Here is a 26,890-nt window from a genome sequence, read left to right on the forward strand (position 1 = left end):
ACACGCTCAGCATTCGTTGATACAAGTTATCTATATGTAATCGAAACGTTCTGTGTACGTTATGCATACGTCCAACTCGTTATGAATACGTCCAAAACTGGAAGAAAAAAAAACATCAATAGTTCAGCGTATGCCAGCGTTTTACATACATTTTGATACCTTGCCATACGCTGGCTAAAACGTCAAGGTGTGACAGGGCCTTAAGGTTGATTTGTGTGAGTTGCTGGCATTGTGGAAGGTCACAATTGACGTTTGCGGTTAAATGCAATCTTAATTATTTTATGCAACATCATTTTAAGTGTGGCTGGAAGAAAGTTTATTTACAAACTTTAGCTTCATATGGCTGGTCAATCCGAGATAACAGCCATGAAAGCAAAGTACTTAAGATAGTGTGGTACTTTAATGTAACCAATATCTTTGTCGAATGAACGTCAACTGACCTGCATGATGACACACGATAAAAATGGATCCTTTGTTCTGCAGGATTATGAATACAGCAAGTCCTCATTTGTCGTCCTGGTTAACTTTATTACGTCGCTGATGTAGGAGAGAACATACTCTTTGCTACAATGTCGTGTACAGTAGACAACTACCGCATGCTCATCTGCATCAAAATACCTTAAAACCTCTAAATGAGTAGCTAAACTAATGGTTTTCCTGGTTTTAATAAAGTTACAGTGCAAACCTTACATCCACTGCGCTGCGGCCAAAAGCACAAGGACGATCCATCATCTTCCACCACTCACCCCTTAACATGAAAGTTGACAGCAGTACGTATGCGACATGATGGCAAAAATTGAGTCGCACTGTCTCAATTGGATTCGCTGCAACCAGAAGTCAATTAAGGCAGAAAAGTATAAGATCATCGTTGATGCGTTGAACAGTGACGCTGAGGTGCTACCTGGACGCCTCACCATTCTGCCGCCGTCAATTTATGGGTCAGCACATTGGTATGCTAAAGAGTTTCAGGATGCAATGGCTTTGGTCCGAGTCAAGGGAAAACCTGACTTTTTCCTAACATTCACCTGCAACCCAAAGTGGCCAGAAATTAAACAATCACTTTTTAAGGGTCAGTCAGCCAATGAAAGACCTGATATCATCGCCCGGGTGTTTCATATGAAGGTGGAAGCACTCAAAGCAGACCTCCTCAAGAATGGCATCTTGGGGCATGTGGACGCTTATGTGATGGTGAAGGAAACGCAAAAGCGTCACCTTCCCCATATACACATGCTCCTGACCGTGGTACCTCGCGACAAGCCCAGAACACCAGCAGATGTCGATCGCGTGGTCTCTGTTGAGATTCCTGACAAACGCACAAATCCGGAACTACACCGTATCGTGACATCACACATGATTCACGGCCCATGTGGGGAATGGAACATCTCGAGCCCTTGCATGGCAGACGGGAAGTGCACAAAGGACTATCCCAAAGCCCTACGAGAAACGACAAGCTTCTCTGATGACTCCTATCCCCTGTACAGAAGACGGTTCTGGCATGCGGTTTGAAAGTTTTTTGTTTTGTTTTGTTTGCACCTACGGGCATGCACTAGTTATTTAAAACTTGTACTGTATACAGTATGTATTTCATAAAGTCTTTTGTCTGTCGATAAATTTTTTTCCCTGGAACCGAACACCACCCTACCCTTCCCCATATTTATATAAATTCTAAAGGAAAATTTGATTCGCTTAAAATCGCACTTTTCAAGAACGTAACTACAATGTTAAGCAAGGACTTACAGCATGAGTATTTCATTGGAAAAAACGACGACGACGATGACGAGCAGCAGCAAACTAATGCTGTGTTCTGTGCAAAACTTTCCTTACCTCCTCGCTGCTCAACAGCATTCATCGGCTTCCTGGGAGGAGAATCATACAGGTTTTGCTTCATGTGATGTGTATTGCACAAAACCTCATGGAAAGTCTGAAGAAAGTCACCTTGGAAGTTTTCTATCATCAGTGCGTGAGCTGCACCTGCAAACAATGCGACACCAGTTCATTGCAAAATGATAGGGATAAACAAGTGAATTTGAATTACGAAAAACCAAACCACCGACATATTAAAAGTGAGAATATAATTATAAAAGAAACAATGACAAACCTCACATCTTCGATCCACAAACAATACGCAACTTTCGGAATGACGTATTAATGCTAAATGAGACGTTTGACACATGTGCTGTGTGTGAGATTTGTCAGATTGAAAGGTGTATTCCAAGTCTTTGTGCCTACCATTTTCACATCATAGACAAGTTGGTGGTCTCTGTCTTCTCGTGCCTCGTTTCTGGTCTTGCACTCTGACCTTTTCGTGCTCTTCCCCCACCCCCCAGGTTTCTGCAGGGAGCATGCGATCTGCCAGCAACCCTCTTCTGGTGAAACTACCCAAATCCAGGATCACTGCTACACTCATATGTTCCTCTTTTGGTCCCCACCTATGGAACCAACTTCCACATTCTCTTTAATCTCATTCTTCCATCTGGGTCTTCAAGACAATTGTTCACCTCCATCTCAGATCATCCCAAATCCACTACCATGATCTTTTCTACCTCCATTACCCCCTCCCCCCAACCCAATTTCCAGTTTTCCCCCCTTGGAGTTTCCTTCTGTATCCATCATTCTATCCACCCCATGCATCCTCTCCTACCCCCCATTCCACCCCACACCCATCGTTTGTCTAAATCTCCCTCTATCTTGGTTATACTCTACTGTTGGTGTCTCTCTGTCTGTCTGTCTGTCTCCTGTTTCTTTTGCATCCTGGTATGTCCTGATCAATTCAGTGTACGAGCTCTTCCAAGAGCCTCAACGATGCATATAAAAATCTCCAAAAAAAAAAATCAATAAATAATTATGTTATGTTACAATTTGTACAGAATTAGTTATCACATCACAATGCAGTGCAAATGAAAAGTCTGCTTATTGGTAGGCCAACAAATCACTGAGGGATATATTGCTTACATGTATGCCGAGGCCGAAGGTCGCCCGACAAGAGTCATTATAATGTAACCAACAGCCTTCAACACATTTTTCTTACCTGATGCCTTTGCCAGATGTTCAACAGCCTGATGAATTTCTCGAAAGTCAGACCAGCACTAGCGGAATCATCATAAACATCCATGCTGTTGGTAGACACTGAAGGTTTACACATGCTCGGTTTTGGAAATTTGTTGGAATGGCAATTGGTTCCAAAATCATGTCTTCAAACCAAGCTTTGTGGGACATTCTGCACATAGGAATGAAGGCCTCCTCCTCGAAATGCAGGTCACATAACTTCCGGTTCAATCCCTTGTACCCAGACCCGAGAAAGTCACTCTGCATCGAATTTTGGATACCTTCGGATCTCTTGGCCACTCCAAATATACTAAGGGAATGTGATGACAGCGCACTGCAACCCACAGCTATACATCTCTTGCCAATCACAATTTTTTTTCGGTACAGTCCTTTATCACACCATACGAGAGCTCATAACAGCAATAATAATAATAATAATAATAATAATAATAATAATAATAATAATAATAATAAAGTCTGCCTGGTAATTAAGTTCTCTGGATGACGTTGCACACCAGAAATTTCTGGTCTTTCCTCGTACAATAACAACTATAGCGAAGTAGATGGCACGCCATCAGAAATCTCCACGCTTCCGACATAAAGCAAAGCTCCACCAGGATTGACCCAATATGAAATTTTGAGTCTTGTCCCCCCCCCCACCCCCGTTTTGACCCGTGACCCTTGTGAATGAACCGGAGGTCAAATCCCCCCACAAAAGTTACTTTTATGCGTCCCCAAATGTTGATCACAAATACAACTTTTTTTTTATGTGCCCGTAATTGCATTTTTCGGTATTTGACCATTTGACCCTGCCCCAGGGGGGCAGGGCAAAAATATGACTGCTCTTGCACCTTGACAGGTGCCATGTGGTAGTCATAACTAGGAAGTTTGGTGAATTTCTGTCCAACCGTTTAGGAGGAGATAGCACAACAGACTGACAGACATACAACAGCCAATTACAATATCCCCCATTATTTACAAAAAGCGTGGGGATAATCACAGTTTTCAGAGCAAAATGAGAATTATTATATTAATACGCTAAGCCATATTTTGTGGACGTATCTCCTCCGAAACTGCCGGACGGATTGTCGCCACCTTCGGCATGCGGGTGCTCTGTGACCTAATGAACAGAATGGGCTATGTGGGATCGCGCCAGACCAACAGGTTTGGGAATTTTTACAATTGTTTGCATGGTGACGTGTGATGTCTCCACTGAGAGACGTGATGACGTCACGACATCATCAGTCATTCGCTGACGTCATTAAGTCTGTCGTCAACAGACCGTCACCGCTGAGAGGCGTAATGCCACTCCTAGAAAACAGCGTCTGCAATGTAAAACCCTCTTCTGCACATGCTGACTTCCTCAGAAGGTGCATTTGAAACAAAAAATATAAAAGAAACATTGTATATAAAGAAATTTTATAAATCACATTGTGAACACTGGATATATTGACGTCCTAACGAACCCTCACATGAGAAACTTTGCACAGAGCGCGGGTTTGGCTCGTGGGATTTAAATTGTTTGAGTGATGGGTTGAAAAATATGCAGCAAAACAATGACATTTGCTAAATGGATGATATTATAACTTTAATTTGGTGAACAAGTTAGCATGGACAACAATGGACTAGGTGAGCCATTCAAATGGGAGAGGTGAGGGAAGTAAAGACAAACAGACCTTTGTCTTGCAAGGATGAATAATCCACAAACTCAGACTCAGACTCAGACTCCACCTCCACCTTCACTTTCATAGTAAAATCTGAAAAAGGAAATTCACCAGTACTCACGAAAATAAACTAAGCAATTATATCAAAATTATGAACATTAATATTTCAGGGCAAGGGTTGAATTACATCCAAGAAATTTGTTCTTTGAAATGAAAACAAAATAAATGAGAAAGCATCTGAAAATGCAAAGCCCGTTCACGTCCACTTTGTATTCGGACTTCTGTGTGCTCAACATGATGAAAACAGCTAAAACTGAAAGGGCACTCGGTGGAGCGCACACCGCCGCCACATAATGCCTGATACATTTTTGAAATACATTTCTGTACAGTACTATATCATTATTGGCCCCATCTCTCAGTGGTGAAGAATCACTTTAAAAATTAAACAACTCTCGGATCCAGATTCAGATCTTCACCAAAACTGAATCAATTCTTCCTTTGCATCATTTGCTGGGGGCACAGCTATTCCGCTGATGTAGTTCCACCTGTTAGATAATTTAGACTTTTTTTTGTCACGAACAGCATTTCTCATTTGCTTCGTGTTTTCCCTTGCTGTTCTTTCAGAACCTCACTTGTGCTTGAGCTTCCACCCAACTTGTTCACCCTGTGTCTTACTCCCCTCTCCTCCACCACCTTCTCAGTCTTACCATTCCATCAATCTCTCCTCTGTAAGAGTAAAGCAATCAAACGAGAGAGGGAGGGGTCGAGGGGGGGGTGACCCCCCTCCCGTGGTTGGGAAATTTTGTAATTCCAACCTTCAATTTGTACATGCTATACTCTTGAACAAAAGTTGTACCTTACATTGTAGAACATGTTGTAATGCATAAGCTATAAACTCTAATTTAAAGATAAACTAAGACTTAGCCATGGCCCTCCTCTCCAATACAGACTTTAGGTAGATATACAGCAACCACCTTATGTCACGGGGATGCTTGGGACCTTGCACTAAGATTTTGGTTGGGAGCCGTCTTCGCCTTGGCGATGTGTGTGCGTGCATCAGTGATTTGTGCACTAGGCCAACACAGTGCAGGCACGGCTCTCAAAAGTACATCGTTCCCTCACGGAAGTTATGTTTGTCTGTCTGTTTGTGAGCAGGATATTTCAAAAATGCCTGGTGTTGGCTTAATGGTTAGGGTGTTGGACCTGGGATCTCAGGGTCCTCAGTTCAAATCCCGCTCTGCTGTTGAATTAATACCAGGTGGGGTTGACTCAGCGCGTCATCCTCCTGAAGTTGGCAAATGAGTACCAGCTTACCGATTGATTGAGCCATTCGAGCTTCCTGTGTTGGAGTGGTGACCCGTCGAGGATTGCTCCCAATAGGCCAGAAGACCGCTTTGGCAGCACCGACGCTCTGCATGATCTGGTCCCAATGCAATGGAATGGAATATCTCAAAAAGTTACGGATGGATTTGGACGAAACTTTGTGGATGGCATTTGGTGATTGACAAGGACGAATTGATTCGATTTTGGTGAACATCCGAATCCAGATCCGGAAAGGAGAATTTTTCAAATGTTTCTTCACCATTGAGGGACGGGCCCAAAAACTATGAGCGACATATTATCTCAAAAAAAGTTGTGGACGAGCTGTAACAAAACGTGGAGGACGAGTTGGGGAGGTGACGAGAACAAGGCGATTTCCATTTATCTTCAGGTTCGGATCCAGATCGAGCCTATGAGTGCTTCAGTGGGATACAAACCGTAAACTGTTCGGCCTGACGAGGTTACATCACGTCAGTGAACCAATGAGAAACGGCCTACGTTTCGCGCGTTGATGGCCCTTGTCGATGTAACAGCGTCCGTCATTCGCCACCACGTTACATCACGTCAACCAATGAGAAACAACCTACGTTTTGCGCGTCGATAGCCCTTGTAGATGTAACAGCGTCCGTCATTTGACGCCACGTTACATCACGTCAACCAATGAGAAACAACCTACGTTTTGCGCGTCGGTAACCCTTGTAGATGAAACAGCGTCCGTCATTCGCCACCACGTTACATCACGTCAACCAATGAGAAACGGCCTACGTTTCGCGCGTCGATAGCCCTTGTAGATATAACAGCGACCGTCATTCGCCACCACGTTACATCACGTCAACCAATGAGAAACAACCTACGTTTTGCGCGTCGATAGCCCTTGTAGATGTAACAGCGTCCGTCATTCGCCACCACGTTAAATCACATCAGTGAACCAATGAGAAACGGCCTACGTTTTGCGCGTCGATAGCCCTCGTCGATATAACAGTGTCCGTCATTCGCTGACACGTACTTTGACTCGCAGCCGTCGCCAATCAAATGCAATGACATGACGGATATGATTTTTTCACCAAACATCGAGGGAAAGCGATCGAAGGTCGATACAGAAACCGCACCACAACATGGAAATCGATGAAAAAGCTCGACGAGACGCGTCGTTTTGTGATATCGGTATTTCTCGCTCTTATTGGTAGTAAAATCGGGAGACACCAAGCTGTTGGTGTATTTTTCCCGCCTTCCGCCGTGATGTCCATGTTCTGGGTTACCTTCGAGCTCTTCCCTGTGATTTCTCCACAGAAATCAGTTCCCTGCACACAGACCCGGCATCAAGGAACCTCGAAGTTCACGGTGGGGGAGCAAACAACTCGTACCGGGTACCGAACCCTTATCCGCGTAACTCACCGAGGCTTGACCCACGGTCCGCAGAAGAACCTCCCGCACCGACCATGCTTCCTCCAGCATCGCAGCAGGTGTATCGCGGCGAATTCCCAATACGTTCGTTGCTGGGGAATTGTCGGTTCATCACGCTCAAACAAACACAAAAAAAAACAAAAAAAAAGAGGGGAGAGACACTGCGCTACATGAGTTCGAAACGCCGCGCCTCGAAACACGTGCCCACCTCCTCCAAAACCATCTCCTATTTGCGATTTCAGCTACGCAGATTCGCCATGACGACTTGCCAACGCGCCGATTCACGAGCGAAACAATAACATCCTTTTGGAAGCCGTTGGGCCGCGTCCGTCCGTCCACTTCTGTCAGAATTACACATAACTAGTACGTGTCCGTACGTACAGAAAAAAAAGGAAGAAGAATTGTGACGTCATAGCAACGTGTCCTATCATTGGTTTGGTAAATAAATGGCCATAACTTGGGAACCACTTGTCCGATTAATATCAAACCTTGAAAAGGCACATCCTCAGGTCCCCAGCAATATACCTGGCAAGTTTCAATTAGGTCGGACCAGTGGTTGTCGAGAAACAGCGGTCACAGACACACACACACACACACACACACAGACAACACATTGCTGGAATTATAGATAGATATCTGCATTTGTTGTGAGTGACTTCAATGTGATTCGTTGGAAGGAAACATCAAGTTTTCCTGTCGTACTGCCGTGAGAGGGTTTTCAGAGCTATCCCATAATGCCGTGCGCGCCCCCGCCATTGCGTGCTCGCTTCCATGGCAACGGCAGTAGCATCGGTATCTGTACACTGTGGCACGTTTATCTCGTTATTCTGACTTACTGCGATGGAAGGTTACGCTAATTATTCGGTCTTGTTCACGTTTTTTTTATGCTTCACATCTTTAGCTTTGCCAACCACGATGGCGCCCGCGCACTGCATCATGGGTACTGAAACCCCCCTCGACAAGCAAGCTCCGTCGTTTCCAATGGGGAACTACGATCCACTCACGTTGTGCATATTCGACGTAATAATACGAGTTCTGGGAATGCTGACGCGTCCTTTGTTTTAATAATTACATCGGTATTCATGTTACCGGAGTTGGGCGTTCGGGGGACGCGGTCTCCAATAACAACGAACACCGAGATAACATCAAGAAGTCATTCATCCAATGACTTGTGATGAATCTGCTAGCCGGAAGTCGCGAATTCGACTGCGTTGTCGCACAGAAAGAACGAGCACGTTTTCAAATCGGCACGGGTCATGGGAGACGCGGCGATCTTATAAAATTCCTGTTTTGATTTCCATTTCCGATCGTGTGCGTCATGAACCGGGATCTCTCCGGTGAAGACCTCGAGATCAATCCACCGGGATTTATTTGTAGCTTCGTTGGAGGAAGAAGCATGGTCGGTTCGGGAGGTTCTCCTGCGGAGCGTGGGTCCACGTTTGGTAAACACGTGGTTAAAGATCCCTTACCCGGTACGTGTCGTGTTAGTTACACGCCGTGATGTTCTCCTGGGAGCCGTGGGTCCAGCGTCGGTAAACACGTGGTTAAAGATCCTTTACCCGGTACGGCGGTCCGTGTCATGTCAGCGGAGGACCGGGCAAACCATGCAACCGCACGGGGGGGGGGCGAGGGAACTACCCCCCCCCCACGACCGGTCGTAGTTTACAATATTTCAAGATGGGGACCCTGAGGGTGGGGTCTCACTCTGCCGATAAAACATCAATTTGTGATTGTTGATAAACAGCGTGAAGAAAGCACTGTGACGTAATGAATCGATTAAACAATGTCTTCCTCTGATGTTTAACTCGTCAGGACTATTACAAAAGTATGGGTGAGGTCATTATTAGTAAAGAAAGCAATTGGAACTAGAAGGGTACTCGGTAGAGCACGTACCTCTGCCACGTCATGCCTGATCCACGAGAACATATCAGGCCCTATAATTCTCGTATTCAGATCCGGATCTTCACCGAAATCGAAACAATTTGTTGTGATGACACACCCAACATGTCCACCAAATTGAATCCAAATCCGTCCACAACTGTTTGAAATATCGTGCTCTATAATAGTTAAGCCCAATCTCTCGATAGTGAAGAATCACTTTTAAAATTCTAGTCGTCTGATCCTGATCCGGATCTTCACCAAAATCGAATCCGTTTGGCCTTGTCACACACCCAACCTGTCTACATAATTTCATCCAGATGCGTCTGCAACTTTTTGCGATATCCTGCACACAAACAAACAAACGAGAAGACATCGTGCAGAACACGAAACTTGCAAAATCCCAAAAAAACAAATTTGACCTCAAAAATAATAGGTCGTTGAATTCAATGACCAAATATGTAACTCTTCAAATTTCAAGTCAATCGGATGAAAATTGAGGATTTTAGAAATTCAGCCTATGTTGGCCTTTTGGCCTACGTGGACCTCCAAGATAATTGGTGGTTGAATTCAGTAACCTGACATATACTGTATACCCTCTTCAAATTTCAAGTCAATCGGATGAAAATTGAGGATTTTAGAAATACGACCATAGTTAATGACCTTGGACCTATATTGACCTTTTGGTCAATGTTTACCTCAACAATAATTGGCTAGTTGAATTCATTGACATGAAATATAAATCCTCTTCAAAATCCTCTTCGAATTTCAAATCAATCGGATAAAAATTGAGGATTTTATAAATCTCACCAAAGTTTTTGACCTTTGGCCTATGTTGACCTTTTGACCTCAAAAACGATAGGCTTCTTCCCTATGACAAACTCTACCATTTGGTGAAGTTTTGTGAAGATCGGTTTAAAATTGTGATCTGTAGGCGACAAACAGACAAGACAGAATAACAAAATCGACTCGCCAATAAACTTAAAAAATCTTCGATTTTGCAAGTAACAGACAAACAGAAATGGATGAAAACACGACCTCCTTCACCTTCGGTGGTGGAAGTAATAATAACGACGTTATTGTCACATTTGTTTTATGTATACAAATGGAACACTAATCGCAATAAAGAAATTTTTATCAATCCTTATGATATACATAAAAATATTGTTTAACAAATCCACACAAAATGTATTGTGATCACAAAACACTCTTTAGTGAATGGACTTAACCCATGCGCACGGTGGAACGTTGCGGGTTTTCAAAATCAGAACACCTAGTCCTGGGATGAAACGAAACTTCTCCAGCGGTGCTGAAAAGCGGAAAAAAACCTCAAAAATTGTGAAAAAGGTTTGAAAATCACTCAAAGTTAACTTTTTTCATCACACAAGCGGCAGAACCAGATAAGGGTCCAAGCATGTGCTTAGGTGTGGTCCATTACCAAACAGCTAGCTGGCGCTCACCAAGTGGGTTCACCACTCAAGCAGAGACTCCAATGAATTAGTTGATAAGGAACAGCTCGTTAGTTAAGCAATGGCAAACTGATTGCTAATGGAACACCCCCCATGATTATCTTTTTGCATGAGTTGTTTGTTTATGGCTGTTAGTATATTAGATACATAAAAATGCCATTCATTCTCTCTCTGTCTGTCTCTTTCTCTCTCGCATGGCCACATCTTTTTCATTGCAAGCTCCAAACTCGGGATACAAATCCAATTTTGTGTTGGGGGGGGGTGGGGTAACATAGGCTATGTGTATGCAGCCTCTTGCATGGGTGAAGGGGGCAAGGGTGGGGGGGGCATAAATTATCTATGTAAATGTGTACCATGTAGTGCCATTTGGTGGTGAACAATAAACCTTTAAAAATCTCCTTCCCCAGAACGGCTGGACAAATCAAGGGGAAACTTCTCACTCGTATTCCTCAAGCCTTGGGAATGCCAGGGTGTTCACAAATTAATTGATAGTTCACATGGTCTATAGCAGCCATATTAGATTGAATGAAAATAGTTTTAAAAAAATTATTTCTCTTGAACCACTTCATTGATTGAAGTAAAACTTCAAAATTATGATCTCATAGTGATGGGGAAGATATGTATTAAATTTCAACCTGATAGGACGCATGGTCTGGCAGCTAGAATTATTTAATTTCTTGAATCTGGGTTCAGGGATTTAAATAAGACTTGGTACAAGCGTGCATAATGATGTAATAATGTAGGTGGAGGCATACCTGTCGACGAGTGCCGTTCTAATTCCAAAATGTTATCCAACTGTGAAGGTTATATTCATTGGATAATGGATTGTTTTTCAGATTTTATTGTGAGGGTGAAGGTGGAGTCTGAGTTCGTAGATGATTCAACAGCTCAAGAGAAAGGTCTGAAACATAACATTCTTATTCTTACATCTGGTATTGGTGGTGACTGCACTTCTTTCCTTTTTTTTCTCTCTTGCTCTTTCGAGGGATGCTGTTGGATTCACATTCAGGCTTGTGGTGCTTCAAATACCTGTTTCTTTAAGAAACTGATTTTTTTTTCTGCGCATTGAAGCATCACCATGTTTTTGGAAATGGTCGACGAACATGTGCTGGCACCAACAGCTGTGATGGAAGCTGTTTGTCCGCAACATGTAATCCCATTTATGGAGAAAAAGTTGAGATATTAGAGAATCACTTTCGTGTGAGCTGAATGTGCTCCTCGAGTTACAAATTGTCTCATTAAAATGAAACTTACGAGTTGATTTATTTTTTTTAATCGTTTATGTGGCAAGCTTGACTGAAGTGGGATGTTGTTTTCTTAAGCGGTGAAGCCGCTTCAATATTTGGCTATGTCCTTCCTTCCATCTGTCCGTCTGTCCGTCCGTCCATTAAAAAAATTAAGAAGAAGAACCTTTCTAATGCACGGTGTTTAATTCAAAGTGGCTCCAAATAAAAAGGTAATTTTTATGGATTATTAAGTGTAATTCTAATGGTTTCTAAAGGGTACTTCTGATCGATTCTAAAAGGTACTTCTGATGGGTTATATGGGGTAGTTCTAAAGGGTATTTCTGATCAGTTCTAAAGGGTACTTCTGATGGGTTCTAAAGGGTACTTCTGATGGGTTCTAAAGAGTAATTCTAAAAGGTTCTAAAGGGTACTTCTGATGGGTTCTAAAGAGTAATTCTAAAAGGTTCTAAAGGGTACTGCTGATGGGTTCTATAGAGTAATTCTAAAAGGTACTTCTGATGGGTTATAAAGTTTATTTCTAAAAGGTTCTCCAGGGTACTTCTGATGGGTTAGAAAGGGTGTTTCTAAAGGGTACCTCTGATGGATTATAAGGGGTAGTTATAAAGGGTACTTCTGATGGATTCTAAGGGGTATTTATCTTGATTCTGATGGATTGATTCGATTTTGATGAAAATCCGAATCCGGATCCGACTACTAGAATTTTTGAAGTGATTCTTCACCAATGAGAGATAGGCTCAAAAATGATATATAGCACGATATCTCAAAAATGTATTGGGCCTGATATGTTATCATGGATCAGGCATTACGGAGCTGAGGTATGTGCTCTACCGAGTGCCCTTCTAGTTTATTTATACACCTTTAAACCTCTTTAAACCTTTATTTAAATTGAATTATACACTTGTACACTGGAGAACACAAATCGCCTTTATAATACTTCCAGGAACCATGCTGTATATTGATATATAGCATGAGAGGGTGTGGTATGTGAGAGGGTCTGGGTGAAGAAGAGGCCGCCGATTATGGCTGTATGTATGATTCCGGTTGATGCTGCGTTCAATTTCGGTAGCGCTAAACTTCCGGATTTTTTTTTTAACAATCTTTAAAAATCATCATTTTATTAAAATTTAAGAATATACTTGAACATTACATAGGGTATCATATTCGATGAACTCTCTAGTTTCTTTAATTTCGGTTTTGAATGAATACTTTCTGCATATTTAAAAATTAACAGTTGGAGACGAATGTAACAGAATATTTCTGAAGAATTGCTTCTTATTAATGTGATGATGTTTTTACTTGCAGATTTAATTGTGAAAGTCAAAGTGGAGTCTGAGTTTGTGGACAAATTCTCTCAAGGTCTGAGTCACAACATTCTCCTCATAATACAATGACAATTGTACATTTGTTCTAATTTCTCTTTCGAGAGATGCTGCTGGACTTGCCTTCAAGCCTGGTACTGCATCAAACACCTGGTTCTTTAAGAAACAGATTTCGTTTTCTGCACGTTGAAGTATCACCATGTTTTCAGAGATGGTTGGTGAACACGTGCTGCCACCAAAAGCTGCGTGGAAGCAGTTTGTCAGCAACATGCACTCTCATTAATGGGGATAAAGTTGCGATATTGCAGGACGACTTTCGTGAAAGATGAACGTGCTCCTCAAGCTAGATTGTCCCATTAAAATGAATGTAACAAGTCAATTTACTTTTTAATATTGTTCATGGAGGAGGCTGGACTGAAGTGGGATTTTTTTTTTTTGTGCTCTTGGTAAATGGCTGTACTTTTTATCGATTTTAATAGCAGCCAGAAATTATTTGGCACAGAAGTACAGTGAGGCTTTTCCATATCACCTACACCACATGTGCACATACACTTTCATCATAAGGTGAGATCACAGTGCTCCCACATGCCAGAAGGTACAAAACCAGGTTATTATTGGGCTGATTATGGTACCATGGGACCCTGGAGCATTTGATGTAAAGTTTCTTTTTCCTTAATTATAGTAATATTATTAAAGCACATAAATTGAGTCTTTATGATTCATTTCTCTACCTTAACTCGACTCGGTGCCATAATGGTTGGAGCGTCTGCTCCGAGTCTGGGAGGGTCGGTGGTTTGAACCCCATGTGAATCGCACTACAGACTTTCATAATGGTACATGCTGCTCCCTTGCGTGATGCTCAGCATTTAAAATGATAAGGCATGGACAAACAACGCTGGGAAGGCAATGACAAACCACCCAGCACAACCCTTGCCAAGAATCTGCTCCGTCAGCACCAACGCTCTGTAAAGATTATGGAACATCAAAATCAAATCGATCCCTATATTCGAGCCATGACACAAGATTCCCATTGAAAATTATTTGCATTTGCTTTATTCCTAACTTCATGATTGATGTGATGAACACATTTCCGTGACAGAGATCTCGTATGATCTCGTCAGTTCACCTCAAATGAGGAAAATCCTTCTACCGGTATCCTTTTCTGCGAAACCAAATTCATCGTAATCTAAATTTTGATGAAAAATAAACGATCTGGGAAGAAATAATTCTTCACACCAAAAGCTTCTTTCAAGACAAACATCACAACCTTGATAACCAAATTACTTCAAGGGAAAGGAATTTCAATTAAAATAACATTCCATTCCATATCATTGCTTTTTCTTTTTGTATACATAATCGAGGCCTGTGGAAGAGTTAGTACAAGTACACTGAACGGATCAGGACGCAACAGGACAAAAGGAACAGTAGAGAGAGGGGGGGAAATACCAACAGTAGAGTTGAAGGCCAAGACAGAGGGAGGCGGACAAACAATTTGGGTGTGGGGAGGAATGGGAGCAGGAGAGGATGCATTGGGTAGATAAGATGGATACAGAAGAAAGGGAAAACCCTTTCAAGAGGGGAAACTAGAAATTTGGATGCTTCATGGTTTCGTGAACCCATGGTGTGATTGTTCGACACCTGTTTTTGCAAATGCGCAGAACAGAGGGTAACTAATTACTCCAGGACACAAATTTAGATGTTGTAGTGTTAATTAAGAGATGGGAGCACCTATACAATTAGCCAACAGAATGCACCCTGATGTCTACATTTGTGAAAACACTTTGTTCTCATCTGGTCACTTCTTATTTTTGACCTACCACGTTCAAGCGCTCTTACATTGACCCCCTCCTCTCGTTGACCTTATTGTTAAAACAGGTAAATGAGTGTGCCCGTCAGAGACTTTAAGTATGTCAAAATGGCCAACTTGGTAAATTTCTTCAAAATCTTATTCTCCAGACACACCAGTTAGAATGCTACCAAATTTGGGTTCCAATATTAGGCCAAAGTAGGGATGTTAAATTGCAGAGGTCATGCCGATCACTTGACCGGAAGTGTGTCAATATGGCTGACTAAGTCAATTTTGGGGAAAATCGCATGAATTCCTTCAAAAATATTCCTCTCCAAACCCACCAGTCAGAATGCTTCACATGCACCCACCGACCAGCTTCTCTTTTACCACCAGCTACCAAATTTATGTTGCTACATTAGGACAGGGTCGTGATGTTAAATTGTGAAGGTCATGCCTATCACGTGATCTGAAGTGTATCAAAATTGGACCGAGTAAAATTGTGACAGTAAATTTTTGGGAAAATTGTGCAAATTCCTTCAAAAATCTTCTTCTCTCGATGCATGAGTCAGAATGTGACCTTAAAATTAACACATGAGTTGCACCAATGAGGAAGCTGTTGCTTGGTGTCAGTCGCTTACCCAGGTGTTTCCATTTTTTTGTCCACTACCTGGATATTTAATTCACCAAACTGTAAGTAAATTGAAGGTGAGACATTTGTCGTTTCTCAGTTGTTTTTTTGTTAAAAAAAAAAAAAAAAAATCTTGCTTGTAATGTGCTGGGGGTTTGCCCTTGTATCTCAAATTGTCTTTTATTCTATTTTATGCAGTTGGATTCGCTCGTTTATCGATTCCTATTTTGCAGTGAACTGATGTCGCATTGTTTGCAGGGGAAACTCAACCAGTGAACAGAGAAAATTTCCAAAGTAACTTTCGTCAGACTTCCCAGGATACTTTGAGCAAGAAGCATGTAAAACAGAAACCATGTGATTCTCCTCTGAGGAAACCCATCAATGCTGCTCAGAAGCGAGAAGGTAAGCAGAGCCTCACACAGAGCATGGCACAGTAAACCCTCATCCACCATGGTTTTTCACAATTCATTTATATGCATGGGAATAAATAGAAGGCTTATTTCCTGGACGGGCATAAAACTTAATTATATGCAGGTCTGAATGTGGCGCTGTGATCACGTCATGCGCAAAGGTGATGTCTCCCGCAATCCTTTACCACCAACTGGCGCTGTTTTTGTCGACATAGCACTACGGTCAAGTGAGCTTGCACCCCGGATATTTCTTTAACTCTATTAATTAGCCTCATACTGTTCCCTTAAATACAGTATAGCACCTAATATCAAGCCTCTACAAGTGGTGGTGGAGTGAAGAAATCCCATAAGGTTATGACATCAGCAGAGAAAAATCGTGCTTCAAGATGAGTTGAATGTAGGGTCAGTTGGCCATGAGTATCATGTGAATAAGTCCACGATATGCACCATTCGTTCAAGTGAGGATAAGATCTGCGCTAGATCCCACAAATTTAACTGCTGTCCTACAAAGATATATACAGTGCATAAAGAAAGTCTACACCCCCTTTAAAAAAAATTCAACTTTTGTTGCCTTATAGCCTGGAATTAAGTTGCATTAAATCAGACTTTTTCCACCTTTATTTACACATTGTAACCCACAACTTCAGAGTGAAAAATAAATTCCACAAATTTGTGAAATCCCTTACGACTTTACACACACGAGAGGGAGGTGCAGCCCAGAAGTTTTGTACAATTTCACGTGATCTGAAGTGTATCACAATTGGACCGAGTAAAATTGTGACCGTAAATTTTTGGGAAAATCGTGCAAATTCCTTCAAAAATCTTCTTCTCTCGATGCATCAGTCAGAATGCGACCTTAAAATTAACACATGAGCTGCACCAGTGAAGAAGCTGTTGCTTGGTGTCAGTCACTTATCCAGGTGTTTCCAATTTATTGTCCACTACCTGTATATTTAATTTACCAAACTGTAAGTAAATTGAAGGTGAGACATTTGTCGTTTCTCAGTTGTTGTTTTATTTTTTATTTTTTTTGAAACAATCTTGCTTGTAATGTGCTGGGGGTTTGCCCTTGTATCTCAAATTGTCTTTTCTTTTCTTTTATGCAGTTGGATTAACTCGTTTATCGATTCCTATTTTGCAGTGAACTGATGTCGCATTGTTTGCAGGTGAAACTCAACCAGTGAACAGAGAAAATTTCCAAAGTAACTTTCGTAAGACTTCCCAGGATACTTTGAGCAAGAAGCATGTAAAACAGAAACCATGTGATTCTCCTCTGAGGAAACCCATCAATGCTGCTCAGAAGCGAGAAGGTAAGCAGCGCCTCACACAGAGCATGGCACAGTAAACCCTCATCCACCATGGTTTTTCACAATTAATTTATACGCATGGGAATAAATAGAAGGCTTATTTCCTGGACGGGCATAAAACTTAATTATATGCAGGTCTGAATGTGGCGCTGTGATCACGTCATGCGCAAAGGTGATGTCTCCCGCAATCCTTTACCACCAACTGGCGCTGTTTTTGTCGACATAGCACTACGGTCAAGTGAGCTTGCACCCCGGTTATTTCTTTAACTCTGTTAATTAGCCTCATACTGTTCCCTTAAATACAGTATAGCACCTAATATCAAGCCTCTACAAGTGGTGGTGGAGTGAAGAAATCCCATAAGGTTATGACATCAGCAGAGAAAAATCGTGCTTCAAGATGAGTTGAATGTAGGGTCAGTCGGCCATGAGTATCATGTGAATAAGTCCACGATATGCACCATTCGTTCAAGTGAGGATAAGATCTGCACTAGATCCCACAAATTTAACTGCTGTCCTACAAAGATATATACAGTGCATAAATAAAGTCTACACCCCCTTTAAAAAAAATTCAACTTTTGTTGCCTTAAAGCCTGGAATTAAGTTGCATTAAATCAGACTTTTTCCACCTTTATTTACACATTGTAACCGACAACTTCAGAGTGAAAAACAAATTCCACAAATTTGTGAAATCCCTTACGACTTTACACACACGAGAGGGAGGTGCAGCCCAGAAGTTTTGTACAATTTCACGTGATCTGAAGTGTATCACAATTGGACCGAGTAAAATTGTGACTTCGTAAATTTTTGGGAAAATCCTAAAAATTCCTTCAAAAATCTTCTTCTCTCGATGCATCAGTCAGAATGCGACCTTAAAATTAACACATGAGCTGCACCAGTGAGGAAGCTGTTGCTTGGTGTCAGTCACTTATCCAGGTGTTTCCAATTTATTGTCCACTACCTATATATTTAATTTACCAAACTGTAAGTAAATTGAAGGTGAGACATTTGTCGTTTCTCAGTTGTTGTTTTATTTTTTTTTTTTTTTTTTTGAAACAATCTTGCTTGTAATGTGCTGGGGGTTTGCCCTTGTATCTCAAATTGTCTTTTCTTTTCTTTTATGCAGTTGGATTAGCTCGTTTATCGATTCCTATTTTGCAGTGAACTGATGTCGCATTGTTTGCAGGTGAAACTCAACCAGTGAACAGAGAAAATTTCCAAAGTAACTTTCGTAAGACTTCCCAGGATACTTTGAGCAAGAAGCATGTAAAACAGAAACCATGTGATTCTCCTCTGAGGAAACCCATCAATGCTGCTCAGAAGCGAGAAGGTAAGCAGCGCCTCACACAGAGCATGGCACAGTAAACCCTCATCCACCATGGTTTTTCACAATTAATTTATACGCATGGGAATAAATGGAAGGCTTATTTCCTGGACGGGCATAAAACTTAATTATATACAGGTCTGAATGTGGCGCCGTGATCGTCATGCGCAAAGGTGATGTCTCCCGCAATCCTTTACCACCAACTGGTGCTGATTTTAGTCTACATAGCACTACAGTCAAGTGAGCTTGCGCCCCGGAGATTTCTTTAACTCTGTTATTTAGCCTCATACTATACCCTTAAATACAGTATAGCACCTAAATGCCAAGCCTCTACAAGTGGTGGTGCAGTGAAGAAATCCCTTAAGGTTATGACATCAGCAGAGAAAAATCGTGATTCAAGATGAGTTGCATGACGAGATGAATGTAGGGTCTGTCGGCCATGAGTATCATGTGAATAAGTCCACGATATGCACCATTCGTTCAAGTGAGGATAAGATCTGCGCTGGATCCTACAAATTTAACTGCTGTCCTACAAAAAAAATATATATATATATATATATATATATATATATATATATATATATATATATATATATATATATATATATATATACACAGTACCTAAAGAAAGTCCACACCCCCTTTAAAAAATTTCAACTTTTATTGCCTTATAGGCTGGAATTGAGTTGCATTAAATCAGACTTTTTCCACCTTTATTTACACATTGTAACCCAGAACTTCCGAGTGAAAAACAAATTCCACAAATTTTTGAAATCCCTCACGACTTTACACACGCGTGAGGGAGGTGCAGCCCAGAAGTTTTGTACAATTTCACAAATGTTTGAGGGAGTATGTCCCCATTCCCATCTTCCCCATCAGGGTGATGTAGTTCAGTGACAACACATACACACACACACACACACACACACACACACACACACACACACACACACACACACACACACACACACACACACACACACACACACACGCACACACATATATATTTAGGAAATTTAGTATATGTACTTGCAAATACCACCCGTCACTTTGCTGACAGTAATACTCAAGGGGGGGAGGGAGATAAAGAGTTGGGAAGAGGGAGAGAGGGGTGGTGGAGCGAGAGCGGGGAGAGTAAAGATGTGGAGGAGAGAGGAGGGAGGGGGAGCGAGGAGGGGTGGGGGAATGGAAGACATTGTGAGGTGAGAGGAAGGAAAGGCAGACGTGCAGTAGAGCATTAATTACGTTTCATACTGTTTCATCAAAATGATTCTGCAAAGAATAACAGTGATGATGAAACCAAATAATGTCTGAAATCCATTTTCTTCCAGTCATAATATAAACACAGTCTGGAGACAAACTCCCGTCCAGACATAAATACAGCCCTGACGCGTCCGGAGTCAAGCTTCCCAGAGACAAACACCGCTCGGACACGTTCGGAGACAAACTCCCATCTGTAGATGAACACTGTCCAGACTTAACCACCGTCTGGATATGTCCAGAGACACAGAGATAGACAGAGAAGGGGAGATCGAGAGAGGAGATGTGGGAGGAGGGTGCTGCACTGTATTGATATCTATATATATATATATATATATATATATATATATATATATATATATATATATATATATATATATATATATATATATATATATTTTGTCATGATCCCGGCTGTTTAATATCTTCCAGCATGGAATACTGACGTTAATGTCCGAGCTTCAAGCAGTCCACGTGTGGACAAAGAGAACAACAAAACACACCACTGTGTTTCAAATCGGCCTCTGGGGTAGGCATGATATTTTATTGGCTCGATCTCAAAAATGGCTGATAACAGAATTAAATACACAGTACAACAACCTGCCAGAACTCTTGGCAACAATAGAGTTCCAATAACAGGTCGTACAACTCACAGCTCCACTCAACGATATCTGGGAATAACAATCACACTCTTCCGAATTTAACTCATTCCGTTAGACGGAGCTATCAACGGTCAGCGCGACGATGCTGTCGAGAGTCTTTAAAATCACTTGAAATCACATTAAAACATGCGATTCGGAGCGATCGATATATTTTTCCACTCGCGATCTTAGAGCTACTTCCGTCGCCAACAATGGCGCCCCGGCTCTCTCGTGGCCCAACCACCACGTGCCGACTCGCCCACCAATCCCTGGGAGCCTGAAAAAGGTCACGTGACGTTGTGGGCGGGACACTAAATTTGGTGAGAACATGGTTTTTCTCACAGTCCTCCCCACGTAAAGTAAAACCCGTCGGATAGATGGCGTTTTGAAATCAGTTATTGTACTAGTTGCAAATTACAGGGCAATATGATGGCGGTGATCGTTAACATTCTTGTACAATAAACAATGTTCATCCACAACACAATAGTAAACACACTACACCACATTAATATCTACCCCACCTTATTTACCCATCGCCCACACCACAATAGAGAGGCAACGGTAACTAAACTTAAGTTGGGGAAAGCGTTTACAGGAGGGAAAACGGACCGAGGAGCAAGGCTCCTTCGGGAGGAACAAAGGGGCCCCAAACCGGTATCCCCTCTCCGCCTGTGGGCTTAACTTAACTTTGGTGCTCATTGTATACTAGATGGTGACTAAGGAGGTCAGCTAGTCTGTTCTCCACTCCTTTCACGTGTTTGACTGTGAGGTCGTATTCTGAGAGGAGAAGCGCCCAGTGCAGAATACGCTGATTGGAGGTTTTGGCTTGGCTGAGCCAACCGAGCGGGTGGTGGTCGCTGTAGATGGTGATGGGTCCATGGCCAATGTAGACATCGAATACCTGGATTGCCGCCATGATAGCGAGGAGCTCCTTCTCCACGGTACTGTAGTTCCGCTCCCTGGGCAACAGCTTGCGAGAGTAGTAGATGACGGGTTTTGCAACATCATCCTCGTTTTGTGTGAGCATGGCTGAGATCCCGAGATTGGATGCATCAGTGAAAATTTGGAATGGCAAGGAAAAATCAGGGGCCTTAGGGGTGCCTTGAAAACCTTCACTCCCTTTCCGAGTCGTTGACAAATGGGACAGCTCGCGCAATAGCGCTTGATGTCTCGCGACATGGCGGGCCATATGAACTGATCCTTGACCTTTGCTAAGGTCTTGGCCGCTCCGACATGACCCGAGGAAATATTGTCATGGGCCAATTGCATGACTGACTGACGATGCCTCCCCGGTACGACAACTTGGTACGGTACGACAACTCCCTGTACCTTCCACGTCTGGGTGGAGGACATGTTCTTACGGGAATATTTATGCATCAGCACACCTGTACCATTCACATAGTAGCCTGTTCGTCCAGGCTCGGAGTCTTCTCCCACTTCCCAGAGGGTGGCAAGGGTGGGATCGAAGTGCTGATCCTCCACTAGACTGGTTACCGCAGACAATGCAGGAGTGACCTCAGGCACAGAACTGGGGTTGCTAACCACCTCGGAGGACTGATTCTCCTCACCGGATTCGCCGACCGGCGAACAAGTAGCTGGGGTCCCCGTGTCACAGACGGGAACGGTCCCTGAGGAGCCCGGCTCCTGAGGTTGGCCTGACTGGAGGCTCGGGTGGACTTCAGTCAAAGCAACGTCACCGTCGGAGGCTGGAGTGGAGGCGCGAGGCTCCTCGGGCCAGAGTGAAGATATGTCTGACTCCGCCGCTCTCTCCGCCTGTTTGCTCTGGGATCTAGTGACCACCCCACAGGTCAGAGTCAATAACTCCTCCCTGGCCATTGCATCATTGCCAATCAGCAAGGATACCCCCGGTACTGGGTAGTAGGGTACCACCGCACAGGTCATCGGACCCGTAAAAATGTCACTCCGGACCTCGATGAGAGCAAGGGGATACCGGACAGGAAGCTGGTTCATGCCCCGAAGGACGATATACTCGCCGGTATAATGCATCTGAGATACCGGAACTACCCCCGCCCGGAGAACACACAGCGTCGCCCCAGTATCCCGAAGGTATTGGGCCTTAAACTTCACCACCGAATCAGGGCCACCCACGAAGGCTGTCCCTGAATAATCCTGATACAGAGGATGAATGGAATTAGCCTTGGTGGCAGTGACCTCTGTCACCGATGTCACCGTCATGCGCAAGGGCCCAGTTGATGACCTCCACTAACCTCCCTCCAATTTAACAGGTGGGTTGCCTCGATAGGCCGGACGAGCTGGGTTAGAGAAGCAGCAGTCTCCACCGTGCCCCACGCGTTTGCAGAAATCTCACCAGGGCCGTGCCCTGGCCTGCAGCTCGCGACCGCCACCAGTGGAGGGCATCGGGGAACCCTTCCCCTCGATCCAGCCGCCGGGCAGATGGGGGGCTGTCTTGACCGCAGAATCCTCCGTCTTACGACGCGACTGCGTAGCTTGCAACATTTTGCACGTCAAAACATGTTTATCAATAAGCTTGACGCAGTCTGACAAGGAAACAGTGTCTTTATCGACAAGAAATAACGCTAAGTCCGGCGGAAGTTGTTGATCGATATGGTAATGCACCAGAAGTTCCGCAACCGCTGGAGGTAACAACGCTGCTCCCCTCGAACCATCTCTGCAGCTGTTCCAACAAGACCCATGAATCTTCCTCATAGGTTTGACTGGACTGACGAGTCCAACTGAAAAAATTACGCCTATAAATACACGGGGACACCGCATAGGCGTTCAAAATCTCGGCCTTCAACTTCCGGTATTCGTATACGTCCTCGGTTGCCATCCTCGCATATACCTCCCTTGCCTTTTCAGATAGATGGCTAACAAGATGGCCGACCCACAAGCTCTCATCAATGCCACCGGAAGTGAACAACTTCTCCACCATCTCCAGATACATTTCTGGCCTCGTGTCTCCCGTCCAGTCCGGCAAACGAACATGAACAATTTCCGGGACTGGTGCAGCAGACACATCTGCCCACTGTCGTTCAGTCAACATTCACCACTCATGCTCTCTGATGCGTTCAGCCTCTGCCGCTGCTCTTTCAGCTATCTCTGCGTCATACTCCTGAGTCGCTCAGCCTCTGCCCTGTCATTCTCCCTGTTATACCTGTCGAGTTGTTGAACTGGGGTCAGCCCGGACCAGAAGGTCGAACGCATGCATTTAGTCATGATGGGATCGCTCCCTAACATATCGGCTTCAGTGACCAGGTCACGGCTGATTGCGTCGCTCACATCGACACTCACGTGACTGTCAACCTGATCAGGTTGATCTCTCACTTCTTCAGCCGACATGGTTTGGCTACGAGTTATCATACGACAAGGGCACAAAACACTAAGTCTAAAAAGAGGCTGGGTCAAAATATTTCAGCAATATCTTTCACCACATGGGACGGGGCAATTCACACAGGAGAGGCAAACAATATTGGGGTGATGCACGTAATTCGAACACAACGCTCTGTTGGGAAAATACGACACGAAATACCCAATATCACCACCGCACATCAAATTGCCAATGAGAAAAAGCAACGTACAAATAACACTTTTTTTTTTGTTGGCCGATGACTGGCGTAAACACAAGATAGCGTCCTATGGTGAGAAAATCCCTCCAAGATGGCATCTGCTGGTGAGAAGGTTCCTCCAAGATGGCGTCTGCTGGTGAGAAGGTTCCTCCAAGATGGCGTCTGCTGGTGAGAAGGTTCCTCCAAGATGGCGTCTGCTGGTGAGAAGGTTCCTCCAAGATGGCGTCTGCTGGTGAGAAGGTTCCTCCAAGATGGCGTCTGCTGGTGAGAAGGTTCCTCCAAGATGGCGTCTGCTGGTGAGAAGGTTCCTCCAAGATGGCGTCTGCTGGTGAGAAGGTTCCTCCAAGATGGCGTCTGCTGGTGAGAAGGTTCCTCCAAGATGGCGTCTGCTGGTGAGAAGGTTCCTCCAAGATGGCGTCTGCTGGTGAGGGAACGATGATCAGATGAAGGAAGATGGCGGCCCAATGTGGAATTTCTGTCTCAGTTCAAATGTCTCTTACTTGAACGATCCCGGACGAGCCCCCATTTGTCGTGATCCCGGCTGTTTAATATCTTCCAGCATGGAATACTGATGTTAATGTCCGAGCTTCAAGCAGTCCACGTGTGGACAAAGAGAACAACAAAACACACCACTGTGTTTCAAATCGGCCTCGAGGGGTAGGCACGATATTTTATTGGCTCGATCTCAAAAATGGCTGGTAACAGAATTGAATACACAGCACAACAACCTGCCAGAACTCTTGGCAACAATAGAGTTCCAAAACAGGTCGTACAACTCACAGCTCCGCTCAACGATATCAGGGAATGACGATCACACTCTTCCGGATTTAACTCATTCCGTTAGGTGGAGCTATCAACGATCAGCGCAACGGTGCTGTCGAGAGTCTTTAAAATCACTTGAAATCGCATTAAAACATGTGATTCGGAGCGCTCGATATCTTTTTCCACTCGCGATCTTAGAGCCACGTCCATCGCCAACAATGGCGCCCCGGCTCTCTCATGGCCCCCCCACCACGTGCCGACTCGCCCACCAATCACTGGGAGCCTGAAAAAGGTCACGTGACGTTGTGGGCGGGACACTAAATTTGGTGAGAACATGGTTTTTCTCACTATATATATATATATATATATATATATATATATATATATATATATATATATATATATATATATATATATACATATATAAATATATATATATACATATATCTATGAAGGGGAGTCATCAGAGAGAATATGTTGAGCTTTATGAACCACACACACACGCACACACACGCACACACACACACACACACACACACACACACACACACACACACACACACACACACACACACACACACACACACACACACACACACACACACACACACACACACACACACACACACACACACACACACACACACGTGCTTGGCTGACATCGGGAATCGGCAGGTTGGAGTCAATTTGATTACCAACTCCAGTACAACCCAGAAACGTTGAATAGCTTTCACCAAAAAACAACGTTGCATTGATATAGAAATTTCGAGGATGTGTTCACAAACATTATTCTTTTTAAACAACTGTGAGTGACATGTGGAAAAAAAATTGGCTCGGTAATTTAGAAAACACGTGAATACGGCAAACAGCTTGTAAATCGGTGTTATTTAACAACCACTCGCTCAGGGTAACGGAGCAGGGACGACTCGCTCAGGGTGACGGAGCAGGGACGACTCGCTCAGGGTGACGGAGCACGGACCACTCACTCAGGGTGACGGAGCACGGACCACTCGCTCAGGGTGACGGAGCACGGACCACTCGCTCAGGGTGACGGAGCACGGACCACTCGCTCAGGGTGACGGAGCACGGACCACTCGCTCAGGGTGACGGAGCACCACTCGCAACCCAAACACCCAATTTTCAGTCCTGCACTTCCGTGGAGTTTCCTTTGTGTGCATGAAAAGTTTCAAGCTGCTAGGTTTTATGGCTTTGGAGTTATGGAGGAGACACACACACACACACACACACACACACACACACACACACACACACACACACACACACTTATACAATTGTCAAGCAGCAGCAGTGGATATAACACACATACACACACGGATAAATGCTTCTTCATTTACCAATAGATGCAAAAATCTTGTATAATTTATCTTTTGGCCCTGGATCCAAACAAAGAATATATATTTATAATGGCCCTCACAGCCCACACAGCCTCTCTTGCCCCCTCCCTCGTCCCAACATGACTAGTAATGAATATCATTTTAAACTTACCGTGTGCATTCACAAGCCCCAGATATGAGGTTCCCATTGGTGTTAGGAAACAACCGAACAAGCTACAGTTTCCATTTGGGAGATCTGCCTGAATGATGGGAATGATGACATCGTCTTTCAAATAGCAGACATTCATTAAATATATCACCAAGCCTGCAATGTTCACATGTAATCCCACAAGGTTCACAAAGTCCACTCGCTGGCAGCGATGGTCAAAGTTATGGGTGGAAGGCACCCATCTACGAATCTTTGGGCCTTGTACCAGTACATGTTCTCAGGAGTTTTCAGTACGGGGAGCTGCAAGCTATCAGCTTTTTGTGCGAGTTCAGAAAGTTCTCCAATTCTTTCTTTATGCAGAGGCACACCTATTTC

The 26,890-nt window shown here is 43.6% G+C and overlaps 3 protein-coding genes across 10 annotated transcripts in view; 1 reads left to right on the forward strand and 2 right to left on the reverse strand.

Annotated features, from left to right (window-relative positions):
* Positions 1-26,890, reverse strand: part of LOC147009608 (uncharacterized) — a 104,479-nt gene that overhangs the window by 26,728 nt on the left and 50,861 nt on the right. The window contains exons 1-4 of one of the 7 annotated variants that reach the window (XM_085862449.1): positions 7,425-7,783; positions 4,722-4,802; positions 1,936-1,971; positions 1,825-1,856 (exon numbers count right to left, since the gene is read on the reverse strand). In XM_085862449.1, the coding sequence (XP_085718575.1) occupies positions 1,846-1,856; positions 1,936-1,971; positions 4,722-4,802; positions 7,425-7,545 (249 nt within the window). In that variant the 5' untranslated portion in view covers positions 7,546-7,783 and the 3' untranslated portion in view covers positions 1,825-1,845. The other 6 variants (XM_085862448.1, XM_085862443.1, XM_085862446.1 and 3 more) reach the window with 6 other exon arrangements.
* LOC147009609 (uncharacterized) overlaps positions 8,583-26,890 on the forward strand; it is a 70,523-nt gene continuing 52,215 nt past the window's right edge. Inside the window, exons 1-6 of one of the 2 annotated variants that reach the window (XM_085862452.1) lie at positions 8,583-8,905; positions 11,617-11,679; positions 13,330-13,383; positions 16,022-16,165; positions 17,340-17,483; positions 18,664-18,807. In XM_085862452.1, the coding sequence (XP_085718578.1) occupies positions 8,752-8,905; positions 11,617-11,679; positions 13,330-13,383; positions 16,022-16,165; positions 17,340-17,483; positions 18,664-18,807 (703 nt within the window). In that variant the 5' untranslated portion in view covers positions 8,583-8,751. The remainder of the gene's footprint in view (positions 8,906-11,616; positions 11,680-13,329; positions 13,384-16,021; positions 16,166-17,339; positions 17,484-18,663; positions 18,808-26,890) is intronic. The other variant, XM_085862450.1, reaches the window with a different exon arrangement.
* On the reverse strand, positions 20,490-24,449 carry LOC147009610 (uncharacterized). The gene has a single exon (XM_085862551.1). The coding sequence runs from the start codon at positions 22,896-22,898 to the stop codon at positions 21,453-21,455; it is 1,446 nt and encodes a 481-aa protein (XP_085718677.1). The 5' UTR covers positions 22,899-24,449; the 3' UTR covers positions 20,490-21,452.

The sequence above is a fragment of the Eptatretus burgeri genome, chromosome 17 (assembly GCF_056783735.1).
Source record: "Eptatretus burgeri isolate ZD-2024b chromosome 17, Ebu_testis_v1, whole genome shotgun sequence".
In the NCBI taxonomy this organism is placed as follows: domain Eukaryota; kingdom Metazoa; phylum Chordata; class Myxini; order Myxiniformes; family Myxinidae; genus Eptatretus; species Eptatretus burgeri.